Genomic DNA, 22,518 nt, shown 5'->3' with positions numbered 1-22,518 from the left:
CTGTTTAGCTGGAAAGGACTTCAAGGAGCAGTATTAACGTCTGTGGAAGAGGCGAGCAGCCCTGCTTGAGCCTTTTTCTATGGTCTTCACACTATTGCGCTACGAGATGATACCAATGGCTAGAGTGCACTATACATACCCCAGTAAGGTAACATGACATCCCAGCAGTGACCACGCAAATGTGGGAGGACTGTGTGGTCGGCCAGCCTTGGCGCCCCTTAAGACCCTAAGGCAGTAATACCTGGAGAGAAGCGTTTTTCTTGCATTATTCCATGGCTGCCCTTTGGCAATTCTGCATTCCGCAGTTTACCTCCCATGCTTTTCTGTCATGAGCTACTAAGCAGCATTAGTGAGTTGTACTTTACGTAGTGCTGACGCTCAGCTATAGAAACGAGCATTGATAAAGCTAGTAAATCTGGCGTTTGCTAGCCTGTGATGTTTTATTGATTTTTGGCAAATATATGCTATAGTCCTTAAAAGTGTAAATGTAATAAAAAGTACTAATGCTGCTGCGTAAAGGAGAGGGGTGCCAATAAAAGACCTCAGATTTGTTGTCTGTAATGCTTCATCTCGGTCTGTGGAGGGAGCTGTCATTGTTGTCCCTTTTCTATGTCTATGACAGCTGTCAAATAGTCCTACTTTTATGTCGATGGTTACTTCTCACCATAGCCCTACTTATATGTCTAGGACCTGTCCCCGTTTTTTGTTTTGAGAATCTGGTCACCGTAGATCGATGTTACCAAAAATAATGGCCCCGCCCAGCTGTAACGAGTCACGCCAGGCAGTGCGGGTCGCGGGCGGCGCCATTTTGTGGGGGCAGTGCCAGCCAATGGCAGCCATGCCATGGGGTCAATCAATGCGAGCGTCATATCATTGGTAGCTGAGCCCTATGCTACTACCAATGAAATTTAGCATATCTCTCAGCTACCAATGAACATGGACTGCACCTGCCGCATGTTGAACAGCCACCAGGAGGCCCAGGCGGTATTTGCAGGCAGCATGGGTATTTCTAGTCTACACACCAGACAATTTGCTATAATTTGTTTGACTTCATTGCCTATAGGAACGTGAGCTTGGGCTGCGGCTCTGCATCTTAACTTCGACAGCTACGACTCCCCCCCAAAGGTTCCAGTACAAATGTGATGAACTGTTGTTTTTAATTATTTGCTCTTTTGCTGTTTTAGTACCTTGTCTACTGTTATGCATAGAAATGACATGGAATATACAGGTGGTAGGGAATGGTGCTGGTACACTGCACAGTATATGTGTCCTGTTAGTCGTATTTAAAGATAGTAATTGTGTGGTCTTAGAATAATATAATATTTTGTGTGTTTGCCTGGGAGGCTTGCAAAAAACACAGTTGATGAACAGAATGCAGAACAATGTCTTACATTCACCTCAGTACAAAGATCTGGGCCCAAATCCATCATTCTTTTGCACTCCACACCACCCTGGGGAGGAGGCACTGAATTTCGTAGTCATGCCACTTTGAAGTTAAAGAAGGCCCTTCACCACCCAGTGCTGTCCAGCAGAGGGGTGGGGGGGGGGCAAGCCTCAGTGGAACACACACTGGCAGTGATACCTAATGTGTGAGTGACAACATTGGAGCTATCTATCCATGGAAAAAGGGTGAACTTTCTATTCCCGCACGTCATATAGCGCTAGACACCTGGACCCCGGAGGGGCTTCTGCTTCTAGCGCATGGAGCTTGTGAGCCCCAGCCATCGGACAAGCGCCCTCGGAAGGGCACCCTCCACTCCCACTCAGCCCTTCTAGACAGGTTCCTTGGCTTCTGCAGCTTGGAGTCCATAGGTTAACCACCTCTTTAAAAACCCAGACGGGTTACTGCAGGCGTCGGCCACAGGAGATCCCCTGCTCCCCCGGACTTATGCAGTCCGGACCCCCAGGTGAACCTTCTCCTTCACCTCAGCCCCCTGAGGGGACCCCGCAGTCCTGGCCCTCGGGCGCCACCCGACGCCATCGCTCCCGTGACCCACCTCGCACCCACCTGCAGCGCCATCCTGGTGAAGCGGTTCCTGGCGTCAGCACTGGCCCCGTCCTGCAGGAGCCGGCAGACCCCATGGCTCCTCCTGCGCCCCAGTGTATCTTGTGCCCCACCTGGCACACATCATGGTGGAGGAAGGTGAAGTTAAAATTTTGCCCCCCCCCCCCCCCGGAAAAAGTTCTGCGGATGCCCATGAGCCTGCGCCATATTTACGAGGCAACACTAAGCCCCTTTTCTTAGATTTCCCTTCCTGCACAAAAACAATCTTCCCTTCAACGCAGGCACCCTTGCACCATGCTGCAAAGGTGCCTGCGTGGTCGTACGGCAGTCCACTGTGCCTCAGTGAAGGAGAAAAGGAGAGGAATGCGCCGTATCTGGTAGATACAGCGAATTCCTGCCCTTTTTCTTTTGCCGTAGGGCAGTCCAGCAGGAAGGCCTGCGGCAAAATCTCATAAATGAGGCCCGGTGTGCAGAACATGGCAGCAACTCTCTAGGACAGAACACGGTGAGGTCTGTCAAGCTTCCTTCCTGATTTCCCAAGAAAAACCTGTTTACCTTTTTTTTAATAATACATGAATAGATATGAGCATTCATGTAGAAGTAGATAAGCAAGAAACTTAACCAACCCTTGAAAATGGCAGAGAAAATTCAAAGTATAATCTGGCTGCAAAATAAGCAAATATTAGAGACAAAAGAAGGAGCGAGTGCAATATGAATGCAGCAAAAATAAATGTGTTGTGGCGCATCCGTCACTTGTCCATCCCTCCTAATGAATGGTTTAGACAGCAGCTGACGTCCAGAAAAAGACCTGAATTGGGGCTTCAGGATCTAAAATCAGTACATTACACCACCCTGAAAAGGGCCATTTATAAGGCTGGGCCTGCCCGTCTCTTCCAGCACGTTTCGTTGACTGGGCACGAGAAGAAGAAATCTAGTTTGGACCTCTTTCTTCTAATGACCATCCCTGGGACTCAAATGTGTCTCCCATCACCCCCAAATGCACCAGAAGATCCAGCCTCTGACTCCTTTTATGAATGTCATGAAAATGCCTTCAGCCCACCAGCTGCCTGGACTCTCTAAGGAGCCCAGGGCTAGCATTCGGTGGACCTAGGGCAGATGTACACAGGTTTTTTGCGGGCATAAATGGGTTTTAGATGCGCTTGCGCCCGGAAATAACCTGTGACCCATGTACTAATCCTATATTGCGAGTCGCAAATCAATATGCGACTCGCAAAATAGGATTAGCGACTTGCTATTAGGAAGGGGTATTCCAATGGCGTCCCTTCCCTTAAGCTATGAAAGAATGTTTTGCAACCACAGTTGCGGTCACAAAACACTTGCAGTTTACCACCCTTCTAAGAAGGGTGGTAAAGCACTCGCAAACGGGATGGGTTTCCCAGGGAACCCCTTCCCATTTGTGAATCCATGCTCAAATATTTTTTAAGGGCAGGCAGTGGTCCCAGGGAGCACTGCCTGCCCTTAAAAAATGAAACTGAAAAGTTTCATTTTTATTTTTTAAGTGCAGCCCGTTTCGCTGTAAGGAAAACGGGCTGCATTTTAAAAAAATCACTGCTTTATTTAGAAGCAGTCCCAGGCATGGATGTCTGCTGAGCGCAGCAGGCCACCATCCTCGGGAGTGGCAGCCATTCCCGATGGGGTCGCAAATTGAGACAGCCTCATTAATATGCATGGGGCATACAATTTGTGACCCCATTGGGAATCGCAAACAGTGTCTCAGACACTGTTGTGCATCCCAATTTGTGACACGCTAATTGGCGGATCGTTCATCTGGCCTCTAGTCCTTCCGCAGCAAGACCCCACCCTTAACTATGATGATGATGATGACATGACCCACTATGGTCGGTTCTCCAAATCTGGACTCCATGCATTTAAGATCATCTGTGCTCAGAATCTCTCCAAACACCCAATGAAAACCTTTAAACACAAGACCCAGAGAAGTTTCAGAAACCTTGTTTGCAGACCCATACCATTGTGTTCCGAAAGAATCAAACCCAACCTCCTTTTCTTGATGTACAACGCCGACGTTAGGTCTAGCTCCTCATAGAGACTCTGCAAGTCTCCTCATTGACAAACATCCCCTTTGGACATAAACTTAAATGTATATCACCCACCGCTGAAATGGTAACCTTTCCATGTCCATCTTTAACAGCGCGTAAATCATATGCCAAGCAAATGACACGCAACCTTTGTCATGGTCCACCATCTCTTTCCTACTTTCAGAGTAGGAACAACAACAGCCTTCCTTTACAGCTCGTCTATACAAGCATCTCACCCCTGCTTCCCAAACCTCTCGCCCCTGTTTCCCAATCCTCTCATGCCTCTTTCCCAATCCTTTCACCGCTGTTTCCCAATCCTCTCACCCCTGTTTCCCAATCCTCTCACGCCTCTTTCCCAATCCTTTCACCACTGTTTCCCAATCTTCTCATCCCTGTTTCCCAATCCTCTCATGCCTCTTTCCCAATCCTTTCACCTCTGTTTCCCAATCCTCTCGCCCCTGTTTCCCAATCTTCTCACCCCTGTTTCTCAATCCTCTCGCCCCTGTTTCCCAATCCTCTCACCCCTGTTTCCCAATCCTCTCATGCCTCTTTCCCAATCCTTTCACCTCTGTTTTCCAATCCTCTCACCCCTGTTTCCCAATCCTCTCGCCCCTGTTTCCCAATCCTCTCACCCCTGTTTCCCAATCCTCTCATGCCTCTTTCCCAATCCTTTCACCTCTGTTTTCCAATCCTCTCACCCCTGTTTCCCAATCCTCTCGCCCCTGTTTCTCAATCCTCTCGCCCCTGTTTCTCAATCCTCTCGCCCCTGTTTCCCAATCCTTTTACCCCTGTTTCTCAATCCTCTCGCCCCTGTTTCCCAATCCTCTCACCCCTGTTTCCCAATCCTCTCACCCCTGTTTACCAATCCTCTCATGCCTCTTTCCCAATCCTTTCACATCTGTTTCCCAATCCTCTCACCCCTGTTTCCCAATCCTCTCACGCCTCTTTCCCAATCCTTTCACCTCTGTTTCCCAATCCTCTTACCCCTGTTTCTCAATCCTCTCGCCCCTGTTTCCCAATCCTCTACCCCTGTTTCTCAATCCTCTCATCCCTGCTGTCCATCAAAAGACCCTGAACATCTTATTTTCACCCTAACAACGTGTCCTCCTTTTACATCCCTTATCCTTCACCTTCCTTTCACCTCACCTCCCACTCTCCTCTAGGCCTCATCTATCCAATTCTCCCTCCTCCAACCCGTTTCCCCCTCCAATCTTCTTTTCCCATATTCCAACACCTGTTCCCAATACACCAGCACTCCCTCCTCCTCACCTACTCTCCATTTATCATCAACTACCCTCTTCAGATATCTCACCTGATCCCCTTCTCCCGCTTCCGTTCTGGACTCTTCCACTTCTCCCTCCATCTTTTCCCTGCCACCGGTACCTCCTAATCACAAGCGCAACTCAAGACCTGACTCAAAGGCTCCACACAACCCCCACGGTCTCCTGAGTCCCAAATTTCCCATCTCGGAACCCCTCTCTGTTTTATCCCATCTGATGAAGAAAATCAACATCTCAGCATAAGCTCTCTCACTGCCACGGGATTGGCTTGCAAACCACAACTGTTGCCTACACCAGCATCAGCACCCTGCTCTGAATAACAGGCAACAGATGCTCAGAGTTCCCATAGACCCAATCGAGTGTTCCTCCCATGATGAGATGTACCTATGGCTGTCATTGATAGCTATGAAAATCCCAAACCTGCTGACACGTAGCCCCACCACCAAGTTCAAGGCTGCCTACCCATCTCCAGCATCATCACGAACCACAGAGACCTTGACCGGCCTCACACAACACCCGAAATCACACAAACCTTACCTAAACCACCCTGTGTTTAAAGTCACCACTCTTCACTCGGATGCATGCTTCATAACTGAGGATCAGCAGCTAAAGACTTCTTTGAGATTTACGAAGCAATCATGAGTCTCAAAATGGACAGCCTGCTTCTAACTGAAACCTGATGCGATGCCACAAACAACACACTGCACCGCAGACCCGCTCCACTCCACTCCATTCCCAACTGTGACCAGGAAGACAAGCATGGTGGAGATCTAGCTGTCGTTCTCAAAAACATTCTAAGGTGCAGACTCCTTCCCTTGCATTGCCATCACTCCTTCAAGTGCACGTCTCTGGAAGTCTCCCGCCACACGGCTTCCAGTCTCACAATGAACATTATTCACCCCCTCTGGAGAATGCGTGGAGTTCACATCTCAACATCATCTTCCTGGATGACTTCAATTTTCACTTGGCGACCAACGGCAGCCAACCAATGGCCTCCTTCTCCTCCTTTCTCAGCGACAATGATCTCTTGCAACATTGCCAGAAACCTGCACACTGCAAGGGCTCCTTTCTGGATCTGATCATATTCAAAGTCCCCGTCTAACAGCAGATGGTTCCTCATTGGTAGATTGATCTGACTACCTTCTAATCCCATCACAGTGACCTTCACCAGCACTAAACCCTCTGGTCAACCAAAGAATGAGAAAATATGGTTTAAGGATGTAAGATCCATCAATAGAAAGATGCTTGTGATCCAGGCTCACCCTACTCTCACCTCTGTAGTTCCCCAAGTTGATGTCAACACTGCCACCGACAAATGTAATAACTGCATGGAACCCTTGATGGAGGAATTTCCAAATCTCAAGAGCGAGCGCTGAAGACTCAAACCTTCTCCCCCTTGGTTCTGAAACGACCTTTACCAAGAGGGAAGTACCTCAATTGCTTGCAAAACAATAGAGACAATCACCCTCTCTGCTAAGTCTGGCCAGGCTCAGAACTGCAAGAAAAAGCAACAAAGACCACATTTCAGAACCAAACCAGCATATCAAATCCCTTCATGCCACAGCATAAAAAATACCCAAGCATCTGTTTGAAGTAATCAAGCTGACAGACAACCCTTCATCTGCAACTACGCCCATGTCCTCTGAGGCCACTTGCGAAGACTTTGCAGAGTTTTTCAACAAAATGTAAAGGCCATAGACATTTCCCTGCCGACCACCTCTGGCAATATATCCGAGAGTAAATTAACTTGCAAAGCGGAGTGCTCCTGGTCTCCATTCCCCTCAGTTTATGAGTCATAACTTCTGTAGAACATAACCAAGGTGAAACCATCAAACCAACTTTCTGATGTTATCTCTGGTTCTATAAGGAAAGATCTCCCCAAACAGTGTTGGCCCTTTCCATCCACCCTGGTCAACGCTTCCCTCAAACAAGGTACTTTACCCACTGTGAACAAGTTGATCAAATCTCCCCTCTTTAAAAACAAATGATCACTGGACCTCAATGACCTTGTACCCTTCCCTTCCTAAAGTCATAAAAGGCTGAGTAGTTTCCCAACTGTCTTCTCACTTCCAAACACATAACCTCCTAGTCTCTTCCCGGTCAGGCTCCAGGCAGGGTTGCAGCATCGAGACTGCACTTCCGCAGATTGCTGATGGCTCCGCATCCTTAACAGTGGGAACTCGTGCCTCCTTTTTCTCCTCGATCTCTCGCTGCCTTTGATACAGTCACGCTTTGGTCAGCATCCAGTGGAATCAAATGGGCATCAAAGCAGTAGTTTTTGGCTGGTTTACTTCCTATTTAATGAACCTATCACAAGTTGTGAAAATTGAGAGCTCCATCTCTAATGTTTCACCAAACCTATTTAACCTCTCTCTGGAGCCCCTCGATGAGACCCTCAGCAACTCTTGGACCCTCGTTCACCTACACGTTGAAGATACCTTGATCTACCTAAAGGTCTCATCCCCGTACAACATTTCCCTCCTATCCAACACCTTTGCAAGAATTCAAACATGGATTTCAAGTCACCACCTTAAAGTTATCCCTCCGAAAACAGAATTCTTTCTTATCACTTAAGAAATGCAACCTAATTGTACAAGAATAGAACAAATCCCCCCCTGTCTTGGAGTACCAGTGCTCCACAGTTCAAAATACTAATTTGCTTGGCTTCATCCTCCACAATTGACTCAACCTCCAGAGTCCAATCATATCACGTCCAAGAGCACCCGGGTCCAACTGCGGCTGCTGACGGAGGATCTTTCATCTCATTCCAGAGCAAGACTTAAAATCTGGGGTCAACACATTGGTTCTGGTGCACAGTCAAAATATCGAGTTTTTTTATATCGATTTACATTAATATCGATGCAAAAATATAGAATGGACAAAATATCGACTGGACATAATATACACAACAAAAATATCGACTAGATTAGCAATAATATCGATTCCAAAATATAGAATGGCCAAAATATCGACTGGACAGAATATAGACAACAAAAATATCGAATTACAGGTAAGTAAGTTAATATACATTTTTTTAAGTGCTTTTTATGTTACTATATGTGTGAAAAGTGTATATTTAATTTACAATTTATTTTAAATAATTAATTTTATGGTATTTGATTTTTGCGTAATATAAATCTGCAGCAGGTTGTGGGTTTATAGGGGAATAGGGTGGGAAGTAATTTAATTATAATTAATTAAATATGTACATTTATTTATTGGTATTTATTTTGAATTAATTGTTAATTATTTATTAATTGGTAATTAATTAAAATTTAATTGGTAATTCATTTTAATTAATTGAATAATTGATAATTATATTAATTTATTTTCTGTAGCGGGTTGTGTGTTTATAGGGGAATAGGGTGGGAAGTAGTTTAATTATAATTAATTAAATATGTTAATGTATTTATCGGTATTAATTATTAATTAATTGTTGATTAATTATTAATTGGTAAATAATTAAATTTAAATTGGTAATTCATTTTAATTAATTGGTTAATTGATAATTATTTTAATTATATTAATGTATTTTCTGTTGCAGGTTGTGAGTTTATAGGGGAATAGGGTGGGAAGTAATTTAAATAAAACTAATTAAATATGTTAATTTATTTATTGGTATTTTGATTTAATTTTTAATTAATTAATATTTGGTAATTATTTAAAATGTACTTGCTAATTAATTTCAATTAATTGATTAATTGGTCATTAATTAAAATAGATTAATTAAAATAAAATTGGTAATTCTTTGTTAATTAATTATTAATTGGTAAGCAATTAAAATATAATTGGTAATTAATTTTAATGAATTGATTGATCATGTTAATTGTATTAATTTCTTTTCAGTAGTGGGTTGTGGGTTTTTAGGGGAATAGTGTGGGAAGTAATTTAATTATAAATAATTACATTTTTATTTATTTATTGCTTATTTTTGTTGAAATGTATTAATTTATTATAAATAACTAATAATTATTTTTTTTAAATTAAATTGGTATTCATATTTAATTAATTTGTATTCATATATGAAGTATTTATGTTCCCTACTGTTGCACTCTCTGGAGTGGGAATAGTAATTTTAACCCCTACGCTATCCAACGCTTTCCCTACTGTTGCACTCATTGAAGTGGGAATAGTAATTTTTACCCCTACGCTGTCCAATGCTTTCCCTACTGTTGCACTCTCTGGAGTGGGAATAGTAATTTATACCCCTACGCTATCCAACGCTTTCCCTACTGTTGCACTCTCTGGAGTGGGAATAGTATTTTTACCCTCCTGCTATCCAACACTTTCCCTACTGTTGCACCCACTGGAGTGGGAATAGTAAATTTTACCTCTACGCTATCCAACACTTTCCCTACTGTTGCACTCAGTGGAGTGGGAATAGTAATTTTAACCCCTACGCTATCCAAAGCTTTCCCTACTGTTGCACTCATTGGAGTGGGAATAGTAATTTTTACCCCTACGCTATCCAATGCTTTCCCTACTGTTGCACTCACTGGAGTGGGAATAGTAATTTTTACCCCTACACTATCCAACGCTTTCCCTACTGTTGCACTCTCTGGAGAGGGAATAGTAATTGTAACCCCTACGCTATCCTGCGTTTTCCCTGCTGTTGCACTCACTGGAGTGGGAATAGTAATTTTTACCCTCCCGCTATCCAACGCTTTCCCTACTGTCTGTTACACTCTGTGGAGTGGGAATAGTAATTTTGACCCCTACACTATCCAATGCATTCCCTAATGTTGCACTCACTGGAGTGGGAATAGTAATTTTAACCACTACGCTATCCAGCGCTTTCCCTACTGTTTCACTCTCTGGAGTGGGAATAGTAATTTTAATCCCTAGGCTATCCAGCGCTTTCCCTGCTGTTGCACTCTCTGGAGTGGGAATAGTAATTTTTATCCCTACGTTATCCAACGCTTTCCCTACTGTTACACTCTCTGGAGTGGGAATAGTAATTTTTACCCTCCCGCTATCCAACGCTTTCCCTAATGTTGCACTCTCTGGAGTGGGAATAGTCATTTTTACCCCTACGCTATCCAACGCTGTCCCTACTGTTGCACTCTCTGGAGTGGGAATAGTAATTTTTATCCCTACGCTATCCAACGCTTTCCCTACTGTTACACTCTCTGGAGTGGGAATAGTAATTTTTACCCCTACGCTATCCAACGCTTTCCCTACTGTTGCGCTCACTGGAGTGGGAGTAGTAAATTTAACCCTCTCGCTATCCTACGGAAAAAATATTGTATATGTTTTGTTAATAATATGTATATATATATATATATATACCAACAAACTCGTTTACAATCCTCAAGAACGATGTCCAGGCCACAAGTAGTTTTTAAAAACTGGATTTATTCACAGCCCTACTCGACGCGTTTTGGGAATTGCCTTCCCTTTCTCACGAGTGTGAACGAGTTTGTTGGTATGTGAAGGGACTGGCGATTCCGTCCTGGGCCCACCGCTGCAAGAGGCCACTACAGCTTTGCGCCAAAACTTTTGCTGGGATATATATATATATATATATATATCTTTTAAAAATATATTGTTTTTTTAGTTACATTAATTAATAATTAATTTTAAGTTTATTTAAGTATTTTAAGTATATTTAATTTAATTATATTTATTATTATTTTAGTTTTAAATTACTTTTAAGATATTTTAAAAAATCGATATTTTGACTGACTATATTTTTTCCTATCGATATTTTGGAGATATTTTTGTACCTACCTGTTTGTAGATAGGCAGTCGATATTCTGGCATTCTATATTTTTTCCTCGATATTTTTGTAGGTCGATATTTTGGTCCTCGATATTCTGTCAGTGATCCCCCTCAAAGCACGCGTAGCTCCTCTCAGAGCAGCTCTACATGCTGCATCTCACTTTGTTACTGGACACAAGAAATATGACTCATCCCATCCATCACACCCATCCTGCTATCCCTCCGGTGTCTTCCTATTGAGACTAGAGCTCAACTTAAGATTGACTACACTACCCACAAGGCCCTGCATTTCTCTTCTCCATCTACCGAACTGGGAAATTAAAAAGCACCCTCAAAGCACGCGTAGCTCCTCTCAGAGCAGCTCTACATGCTGCATCTCACTTTGTTACTGGACACAAGAAATATGACCCATCCCATCCATCACACCCATCCTGCTATCCCTCCGGTGTCTTCCTATTGAGACTAGAGCTCAACTTAAGATTGCCTTCACTACCCACAAGGCCCTGCATTTCTCTTCTCCATCTACCGAACTGGGAAATTAAAAACATTGAGGACGATGCTGTGTTCAAGAAACACAAAATTCCTTCTTTGGGAGCCTCTCACTTTAAATGAGAATGATACATGTCATGTCAAGTCATAAAATTTGTATAGCGCACTACATACCCAGAGGGTTTCAAGGCGCTTAGGAAGGGGAGGAGGATTATTTGTCAAATATCCACGTTTTAAGCTGCTTTCTGAACGCTAGGTGGTTTTGGGTGAGGCGAAGGTAAGCGGGGAGTGAGTTCCATGTTTTAGCAGCCAGATATGAAAAGGATCTGCCTCCCATGGTGGTCTTGTTGATGCGAGGTACAGTGGCGAAGGCTTGGCTGGAAGAACGTAGTTGGCGGGGGGGGTGTAGAAGGACAGTCGTGAGTTGAGGCAGTCTGGTCCGATGTCGTAGAGTGATTTGTGTGCGTGGGTAAGCAGTCGGAAAGTGATCCTCTTATTGATGGGTAGCCAGTGGAGGTCTTTAAGGTGACCAGAGATGTGTTCGTTGCGTGGGATGTCTAATATGAGCCTGGCTGAGGCGTTTTGGATTCGTTGGAGTTTCTTCTGGAGTTTCGCGGTGGTACCTGCGTAGAGGGTGTTTCCGTAGTCCAGTCGGCTCGTGACCAGAGCGTGGGTGACTGTTTTCCTTGTTTCGGAGGGGATCCAGCGAAATGTTTTTCTGAGCATGCGAAGAATGTTGAAGCAGGAAGAGGATACGGCGCTGACTTGTCTGTTCATTGAGAGTGAAGAATCCAGGATGACGCCAAGGTTCCGTGCGTGGTCTGTCGGGATGGGTGCTTTTCCGAGGGCTTCCGGCCACCAGGAGTCGTCCCAAGCAGAGGGGGATGTACCTAAGATGAGGACTTCTGTTTTGTCTGAGTTCAGTTTCAGACGGCTTTGTTTCATCCATTCGGCGACTTCTTTCATTCCTTCGTGTAGGTTAGTTTTGGCGGTGCTGGGGTCCTTGGTGAGAGAAAGGATCAGTTGAGTGTCATCCGCGTAAGAGATGATGTTGAGGTTGTGTTGGCGGGCGATGGCCGCGAGGGGGCTCATGTATACGTTGAAGAGGGTGGGACTGAGTGAGGATCCTTGAGGTACGCCGCAGATGACTTCAGAGGCCTCGGACTTGAATGGAGGAAGGCGGACTCTCTGGGTTCTTCCGGTGAGGAACGAGGTGATCCATTCAAGTGCTTTTCCTTGGATTCCGATGTTATTGAGGCGTTGTAGAAGGGTGCTGTGGCAGACTGTGTCGAATGCTGCAGAGAGGTCGAGGAGGATGAGGGCGACTGTGTCTCCATTGTCCAGTAGAGTTCGAATGTCGTCTGTTGCTGCGATGAGGGCGGTCTCAGTGCTGTGTTTTGCTCGGAAGCCAGATTGTGAGGGGTCGAGGGATTTGTTGGCTTCGAGGAAGGCGGCGAGCTGGTTGTTGACGGCTTTTTCGATGACCTTGGCCGGGAATGGAAGGAGCGAGATGGGGCGGTAGTTTTTGAGTTCGGTGGGGTCCGCTGTGGGTTTTTTCAGAAGGGCGGTGAGTTCAGCGTGTTTCCAGACTTCTGGGAAGGTAGCGGAGTTGAAGGAGCAGTTGATGACGTCTCGGAGGTGCGGTGCTATGACGGAGTCTGCTTTGTTGAAGATGTGGTGAGGGCAAGGGTCTGTTGGGGATCCAGAGTGGATGGAATTCATCAGGCGGATGGTTTCCTCAGTGGAGATTGGGTTCCAGGCGTTAAGGGTGTTTACGGGGGGAAGATGGTCAGCAGATGGTAGGGTGGGTTGGTTTCCGGGTTGGTTGTCAAAGCTGTTGTGGATGTCTGCAATCTTGTTGTGGAAGAAAGAGGAGGTGCGGTGATCCCAATGTCATGCTCTCCTAAAAAATTAACCCAAAACTCTTCTCTTTGACTTGAGCTAAATCTATGATTTCCCACAAACTCTTAAATGTCTTTTTTTAATTTTTCCTGTACTGTATCACAGATATTTTCTCGTGTTTTTTGTTGGTAACTTTACTCTTGGAAAGCGTTCTGCTGCCCGTGGGCCATGTCCGCATTAAATAAAATTAAATAATAATATGAAACATACACACACATGCGTGAGCGTGCAGACACACATACCCGCGCATACACATGTCCCCCCATCCTCACACTCCAATTAGAGCGCTGCTTTTAGGGACAACCCATATCAGGCTTTTAATTGCAAACAGTGCCAAGTTGTCATTAAAACTAGTGGCCATTGCACTATATAAAAACTTTGACATGAGAGTTCACAATATATTGAACCTGAGTGATCAGTTTAGACTTGTCCAGGGTGAGAGGTGAAGTATGCAGGGAGGAGTAGCATCAACCTGCTGCCCCTACTCTTGGGTTGGTCACATCAGGCCTGGGAGTGGGCCACCTGCTCTCAGATTAACCAGTGTTCTTTTCCCTCTAGGAGGAGGAGCCTGTGAATGCCGAAGCCGCTGCATCCTGTGGTCATCTCTTGTCGGGGCGGGACTCCTGATTCTGATTGCACTGCCTCTGGTGATTGACTGCCTCTACCCTGTGCCGCGCTAGACCCACCTGTAAGTATAGCACTTCCTGGGCGTTCAGGCTGGGCCACGCCTTCGCACACTGAGGACCTTGGGGTAATGTGTGATGCATGATAAATCATGCATAACATAGATAAAACTCCTACCGGCTGGCGCAGCAGGGCTCACATGCGCGAAGAGGGTTTGCTCAAATTCTACTAGAGTGTACACAAAGATCCGCCCACCATGTTTATGTAAAAGATATACTTAGGGGGTCATTAGGATGGCGGGCGGGCAATCTCGTGGTAATAGGGACCACCCGCCATAAGGGCGGTGGTCCCGTGGGGTGTATTAGGATGTGCCCGCCACATTGTGCTTCATGTGGGCCGCTCTCCATGCTGTCTTTCATGACTTCCAGGACAACAGCTGGGCAGACAGACAGCATGGGAAGTTGAAAACAGATTGAGCTTTCCCTAAATACATGCATAGGTTAACATCGATTTCTGTTATAATGGTGATATTTACCAGTGAGTATGATATTTTGCTTTGTTTAGCTGCCTTATTTGCTAAAACATGACAGGCAGCAAAGAATGCATGCATGTTTATCACTTAAATAAATGTGTAAACATACCATGTAATGACTTCACTTATTCTCAAAATATAAAATAAATATGGATAAATATAGAAGGAAAAGCTTAAAAAATAAAAAGCATAAAACCGGGGGCCCTATTCATAATTTATCAGAATTAGTACAAATTAGGCACTTTTTGTAATTCTGAAGTGTGGTGGAAACAAACATTTGAATACAATCAAAACGCATCAATAAACTAGGTGATGACATTTGCGCAAATTAACGTTTGTGTGCAGTAAAACCGTTGCAAATGTAATGGTCATTCAATTGAAAATCTGTTGTCCATAATGGCAGTGAGCTACAACATAATGCATACTCCGCATTACACCACATTACACCACTACACTCTATGCCCTTCCACTCTATGCCCTTCCACTCTATGCCCTTCCACTCTATGCCATGCCACTCCATTCTATGCCACTCCACTCCACTCTACAACATGCCACTCCACTCTGACACTCTACACTCCACACCACTCGACTCCATGCCACTCCAATGTATGCCACGCACTCCATGACACAACACACCACTCCTCTCCATGCCCCTCCATTCCACACCACATACCCTACTCCACTCTACCCCACTCTAATCTACCCCACCCCACTCTACTCCAATTTACCCCAATCTACCCCACCCCACTCCACTTTGCATTATTCTATCCCAATATACTCCACGCCAAATACCCCACTCCACCCACTCTACCCCACTTCACTTCAATCTACCTCACTCCAATTTACTCCACCCTAATTTACCCACCCCAATCTACCCCACGCCACTTCAGTATACCCCACTCTAACCCAATCTACCTCGCTCCACTCTACTCCAATCCACTTCCCTGTGATCCAATCTATCCCACTCCAATCCAATCTACTCCACTCCACTCCAATCTGCTCCATTCCTATTCACCCTAAATCCACTGAATCGAAACCAATCAAATCTACCCCACTCCAATCTACTGCACATCACTAAAATCTACCCTGTTCTGTTCTGACCTACCCCACTGCAATGTACCTCAATCCAACCCATTCCTCTCCAATCTACTTGACTGCACCCCAGTCCAATTTACCCCACTCCACTCCATTCTACTCCACTCCAGTCCAATCTATCCTAGTCGAATTTACCCCACTCCATTCCAATGTATCCCAGTACATTTCAAACTCCATTGCAATCCCACCAACTCCTCTCCACTCTAATCTCCCCCTCCCCACTCTACTCCACTCCAATCTACCCCTCTCCACCATAAACAACCCCACTTCAATCTACTGCAATATTCCCCACTCCAATCTACCACAGCGTACCCACTCCACTTTAATCTACCGCACTCAACTCTACCACACTCCACTCCATTGTAACCCCACTTCACTACAGACTACCATGCCATAATCCACCCAATCTATCCCAATCCAATCTACCCCACACCACTGTTCCCCACTCCACCCTAATCTACCCCACTCCACTCCAATCTACTCCACTTCACTCTGCTCTACCCTACATCAGTCTCCTCCACTTTACCCTCAATCTACCCCAATTCAATCTATGCCATTCCACTCTACCCCAATCCACTCTAGTTCATTCTAATCTACTCTACTCTACTTCACCCCAATCTACCCCGAAAATACCCCACTCCAATCTATTCCACTCCATCCCAATCTACCTTACACCACTCCAATCTACCCCACACCACTCCACTCCGATCTACTCCACTCCAAACTACACCATTCTACCCCATTCCATTCTACCCTACTGTATTCCACTCCAATTTACCCCACTCATATCTACCCAACTCCACTACATTCTGCCGCACACCACTCAAATCTACCCCAATCCTCCCCACTCAACTCTTCCCCAAATCTACTCGACTCCACCCCAATATTTCCCACTCCACTCTACCCTAATCACCCCGATCTGCACCACTGCTTTCTACCCACTCCGATCTACCCCACTCTAATCTACCCCACTCCACCCCAATCTACCCCACTCCACCCTAATCTACCCCAATCTAACACGCTGAACTACCCAATTCCCACACTCCAATCTACCCCACTGCAATGTACCCCAGTGTAACCAATTCTGCCCCACTCCATGACACTTCAATCCTGTCTTTGTCTTTCCACTCTACTCTACACCATTCTACAACAATCTACTCCACTGCGTGCCATTTCACTCTCCTACACTACTACATTCTATACCACACGACTCTACAACCATCTACTCTGCTCTACGTCACTCTACTCTACAACACTCCTCTCCACTCTACACAACACACTCTATGCCACTCCTCTCTGCTCTACCCCACTCTATGACACTCTAATCCAGCCTGACACTCTACGCCAGTCAACTCTACTCTACACTACTCTATGTCACTCCACGCCACTTCACTCTTTTCTACTTTACAACACTCCACACCAGTGTCCCTTCCCCCACTATCCTTTAGCCATGCTGAACAGTAGCCACGCTGGTGTGCAACATGGCTAAAACATTGGCAAAGCCAATCGCGCTAGTGTAGGCAATGCTTGTACCTGTTTGTTGAGCCACTCTACAGAGAGCATGTTTTGTAGCCGGCTCTGCCGTCTGCTCCCTTCAACTATCTGTGTTTGCTTCTTCCCTCTGTGTTGCCCCTCCCTCTCATGGCCATGTTGGTCTCCCACCTGGCACAAAAAATTATCCAGATACCTTTGTCCCATCCTGCTTCATGATCTTTGCATTTATTTATTTATTTATGCCTTTTTATACCGCTCAAACTTTACCCTGAGGTGTCAGTGCGCTTTTTAATAGAGCATACTAAATTGCGCAAGAAATGAGAGTAGCATGGAAGTTGGAACATCTTTTACATTTTTCTCCTTTTCAATAGTGTGTTCAATACATTCGAAAACGTAAATTAGAATATAGTTGTTTTGCTGACCTGAGGGCCTGTGAATATTATACAGAAAAAGTGTTGTGCCTTAATAAATGCAAATGTATTGTATGTTAATTATGACGAGTGATAGATATGACCCCATGGTTTCAATTCTAATCTATTGATAAAAATCACTACTGTCCCCCCTTTGCCGTGGACTTTTTAAGACCTGTGCACTGGGTGCTAATTGAATAGGGCCTCATTTATGAAAAGTGGCGCATCGCTGCGAGAAAACAGCGATGCGTCACTTTTCATTGCGCCCTCCTTGCGACACCAATGATGCGTCATATTTACTGTATGATGCGTCATGTCGCAAGGAGTTACAGATACATTAGTATTTCTGACGTATCTGTAGGCGCAAAAGTGACGCATTGCTGGAGTGTGTCATAAAAGTGACGCAACTCCAGCAATGGGTCATTACACATGGGCAGGCTCCATGTAAAATGAGTCTGCTCAGTGTTACGCCTGCCATAAGGCATGCATAAGATATTGCAGCATTTGCAACCTAGAAGTGACGCAATGAAATCTCTTAGATTTCACTGCGTCACTTATTTGACCCTTTCTTGCGTCGGAACCCCCCTTCCCCGTATACATTTTACCTGGCGCAGGTATAATGTGGCGCAGGGGTTTACAAAGTGACGCATCTACCTAGATGCGTCACTTTGTAAATACGATGCAACATGGCGCATTTTTTACGCAGATGGTGCTTCACAAAAAGTGATGCACCGGCGGCGCAAAAGTGGCGCACGGCCTCATAAATGAGCCCCATAGTGTATTTCTGTTGTGGAGTCTAAAGTAGGCCAAGTCTTCTGCAGACAAATTTTGGGTATATTGAGACTTGTTAAATGATCCATTTTATCGATTTGCAAACCTGATAGATTCCAAGGGTAGGACGTTATGTTAAAAAGGCAATGTGTAGCTCTTGTTCGAGTCATATTTGTTTAACTTTCCCGAGAGCCCCGACCAAGCTATTGCTTTATCTTCTGATTCAGGCAGGGTTCGCTGCAAGGCCCTACCCTTCTTCTTCTGTTGATACCATGGACTACCTTTGTATTTGTGGCTTCCTATAAATCCAATAAATGGCTTTGCCCAGGGCTACAAGCTGGGAACCTCAATTCAGCTGAATTATCTAACCCAAAGTTCTGTGCCACTGGCAGGCAACACATCAAATCCACTTTTGCTGGAACTAATTTTGACCAAAATTCGTCTCTCACAGTGGATAAGATCTGTTTATCAGGAAAGGAGACCAGCTTTACTTCTGCTGAGGACAAAGATTGTAATTGTGGGTTTGTGCACAAGCGCTTTTTGTTTTTGTGTGTATAGTTGGGTGTTGTCTCTTGAAAAGAGGTCCACCATCTGTACATTGGAAGAGATATTAATCGGAATACTTGGCGAACACGTGACAGCGCTTAATTTGTGAACAAAATATGTGCCAGGGCCCTTTTCAGGGGGCCCCTGCAGCTTGCACGACTCCTTGCCCCTGCCATGCTGCCAATGACTGTAACAACACAACCAACAATGATTACACTCTTACAAGTGTGACAGCTCAGACTATTCCAGGCCCCCACAGCAATAGGAAGGGCAGTGGTGGCAGGTATTAGTCATTTTCAAGTCGAGCATTCGAGAACTGTTGTAACTTGCTTAAAGCCACCCCCTGCTTTTGATTTGTTTGTTTCAGTGGCCTTCAAAAATCCTTGCTTGCTAGTGGTCAGTCCTGCCTCTTTGTTCCTCCTTTTTAGGTCTCGCCTACCCAGCGCGCAAGCGTTGCTTAGGAGGGACCTCTTGGAATCGCACTGTACTTTCTTGGAAACTCGTACATGTTTTGCACTGTTTCCAATGACTACTCGTGCATGCAGAGAGTTTGCCTTGCAGGAGCGAGCAGCGGCGCCATCTGTTTGCAATTATCACGCCTTGCTGCTCGCTCCCATAAGGCAAACGCTCTGCATGCATGAGTACTCATTAACTTGTGGGCCGCGCTTGTCTTTTTGCGCTTGGTTTCTTTTAAAACGGGAATCATGCATAACTTTTATAGCTTAAGAAACACTCAGAAGTGCGTTTAAATTGTTGATAAGTATAGGGATGATTTTATAGTGCAATTAAAAAGTGTTTTTAAATACTATGCACATGTGCAATGATTTACAATACTGAGGTTTGAACGATTATTCATCCGCAGTAAATTAGGCAGTGAGTTATGGAGACCTTTTTCGGCTTGAAAAAACCTTCATAACTTTATCCTGGCTAAGGTGTTTGCAAGTTATGTATCATGGGGAGGACACGTTATGATAACTTTCCTCGCCGAGATAATCTTAATTTCACCCGCAGTGTCCAGGTGGCGCCTGTGACTGGAAAGCAGTTTATGAACGCGGAAGCGTGGGAGTGGAGAGTGGTGCGTGCGCCTGAACCCTCAGGGCACCTATAGTTCAAGAATAATTTGGACACCACTTTCAGGGTTGGTTATGGAGGCGGCTAGGCTCCCCTCCGTATAAATGAAGCGATGCTCATTTATAACACGCTGAGCTGAGGCGGGTGCTGTGCACATTAAGTCATTTGACGTGTTCTGTTCCAGAATGGCATGCTGCAGAGTAAACCACAGCCAGGCTGGTAATAATCCAGTCACGGAGAGATTCGGGGGGTGGGAACAGCTCTGAATCTTTTTGCATGTTGTCAGGTAGATTTAATGATAACACTATTGTATATGAATCTCAAAGTACAATTGTGACCCATAAACTGGGGACCCTGCCTTTTCAGCAGTCCATATTCCTACCACATTAAGCAACAAGCATTGGCATAGCCAATAGGTATCACCTTTGTCACCTGCTACATAACTAAATACTTATAAGGTCCCAAAGGCGAGACCTATTGGCTATACCAATGCTTGTTATTTTCTGTTCCTCCCACGCAGCAGGGGTTAAGTACTGTCTCATTATGCTATGGTTTTTTTTATCTGTTCTTTGGGGGGCTATTTTTTTCTTGGTTTCCTGCTCTGTTATTGTTTGCCTGTATTCTGCTTTGGTGCCAAAGCAGCTTAGATTTAACTTTGGAATTTCTCCCTCCCACCTTCTCCTAATGCTGCAGTTGTGTTAGTGCTGCCTCTCAAGCCATGCCTCTGGCTCCATTGGTTTTATGTTGTTTAGACCACCTGCAATTTTTGATCTCGACTGTCAGTTGGGCTTTTTTTGTAGGAAATGTATTTGTTTGGGCTTTTTTTCAGGGGGATTCGGCTTGTTTTTGTCTCTCATGGCTGCTGATGAAAACGTTTCCATATCCACCACTGGCAATGGCCAAAATGAATTCTGCCCCACTATATATTTGATCAAGGGGAGGGACCAGCAGCACAAACATGGTGAGACAGCTTCAGTCTATGTTGCAAGAAACTATTTTGATCAGGTAAAATTCACTAATAGAGCTGCTTCTGCCATTTTTGGTGACAGGAGAAGTAGCGTCTATTTCCCATAACTAAATTAATTAAGACGCTATTAAAGGGTAGCAAAACACTATTTATTATTTGCTTAAACAAAAAAAGTACATATGTGCGTTGTTCGTCCACCTTAAAAAGATGCAGCCGTCTTAGTGCTCCTCATGAAGATGGTGTAGTATTGCTCCGCTTACGGTTGCGGAAACAGGTACGATAAAGAGAGACATCTATTTCCACAAGTAAGAAAACAATCTTGCTTGCAAGCTTTGAGCACTTTGAGGGGGATACTGTTAACTTTCTGATTAGGGTTAATAACTAGTAAGATGTGTCTGCAGGGTCATGTCTTCATTGATGATTTCTGCTTATTTTGCTGTCTTATTCAGGTCCATTTGCTTTATCACAAGTGCTTTGATACCACTCCAACATGGCCGCTCTTGCCCATGTTCTTTCATTACTCTTCTTTTACTTCTTTTCATTCTACACACTGTACGCAGGACTGGTAATTTCAGTAAGAAAGACACCTTCACTGTATTTACCTTACTCGATTGTGGCGTTTGTGGTCCTGACACACTACTGCTGAGTGCAGTCCCTCGCCCTTCATTGATGGTCTCCATCTGGGTGCTTATTACAATTAGTCATCGTGCCACGTTTGGTCCATTTTCAGGTTGGTGAGTTTATCTTCTTGAGCCGTCCTGACTGGCTCACCAGACAACTGGCTTCTGCCGCTCTGTTTTTTAATGTAGGTTGGAGTCTTTGTTGGAATGTAGAACAAATGAAAACATTCACCCCTAGTCAAGAGATCTGGGTTAAATCCATCATTATTTTGCTCACCACGTCACCCCAGTTTAGACCTGGCCAAATGCAAATCAGTCTTGACCCTGTGCCTCATGGGAACAGTCCAGCCCGAACTGCCAAGCCAGGTCCTCCCTGGACCGGAAACAAGCATCCTAGGACGGTTTCGGGGTTTTACCCCTCAACAGCCAGGATAGCTTGAATCCAGTGGCACAGTGAGCCCAGGATCCACGTCTGGGTATACCTGGTGCACTTAGGGAGAGAAAGCAATAGACACACAATTGATGACCAGAATACAGAACAAATTAAAACATTCACCTCCAGTCAAGAGATCTGGGTTAAATCCATCCTTCTTTTGCTCATCATGCCACCTCAGTTTAGACCTGGCTGTTGGACCCGGCCTCGTGGCGTGGTCCCACTCCTCCCGCATGGCGGGCCTTGGACGACATCGACCCCTGTCCTCCGGCCTAGGGCGACACCCTCCAACCTTCACGAGAGCCACCCTCCGGGCGACCGCCGGCTCCCCCCCTCTGGAACTCGGCAACCCCTACTCGCCCCACTCTGCTGGTCCGACCCCTATCCCGGACCACCATCTCAGACCCCGACTCCATCTTGGACCCTCCACGACCAGGCCCGTCTCCTCGGCCCGACCTCGGCCGCGGACCCAGCGAAGCCCCGACATCGAGGCACCAAGAT

The 22,518-nt window shown here is 45.3% G+C and overlaps 1 protein-coding gene across 2 annotated transcripts in view; it reads left to right on the top strand.

Moving 5' to 3' along the window:
* LOC147700447 (pregnancy-specific beta-1-glycoprotein 7-like) overlaps positions 1-22,518 on the top strand; it is a 449,496-nt gene that overhangs the window by 139,868 nt on the left and 287,110 nt on the right. Inside the window, exon 6 of one of the 2 annotated variants that reach the window (XM_086935861.1) lies at positions 14,013-14,142. The exons of the other annotated variant lie outside the window; for it this stretch is intronic. Coding sequence (XP_086791987.1) covers positions 14,013-14,134 — 122 coding nt within the window. The 3' untranslated portion in view covers positions 14,135-14,142. The remainder of the gene's footprint in view (positions 1-14,012; positions 14,143-22,518) is intronic. 2 annotated transcript variants of the gene reach the window in all.

Source organism: Lissotriton vulgaris, chromosome 8 (assembly GCF_964263255.1).
Source record: "Lissotriton vulgaris chromosome 8, aLisVul1.2, whole genome shotgun sequence".
Taxonomy (NCBI): Eukaryota; Metazoa; Chordata; class Amphibia; order Caudata; family Salamandridae; genus Lissotriton; species Lissotriton vulgaris.
Note: the sequence above shows the minus strand (reverse complement) of the source record. Positions and strands in the feature narration are given on the sequence as shown.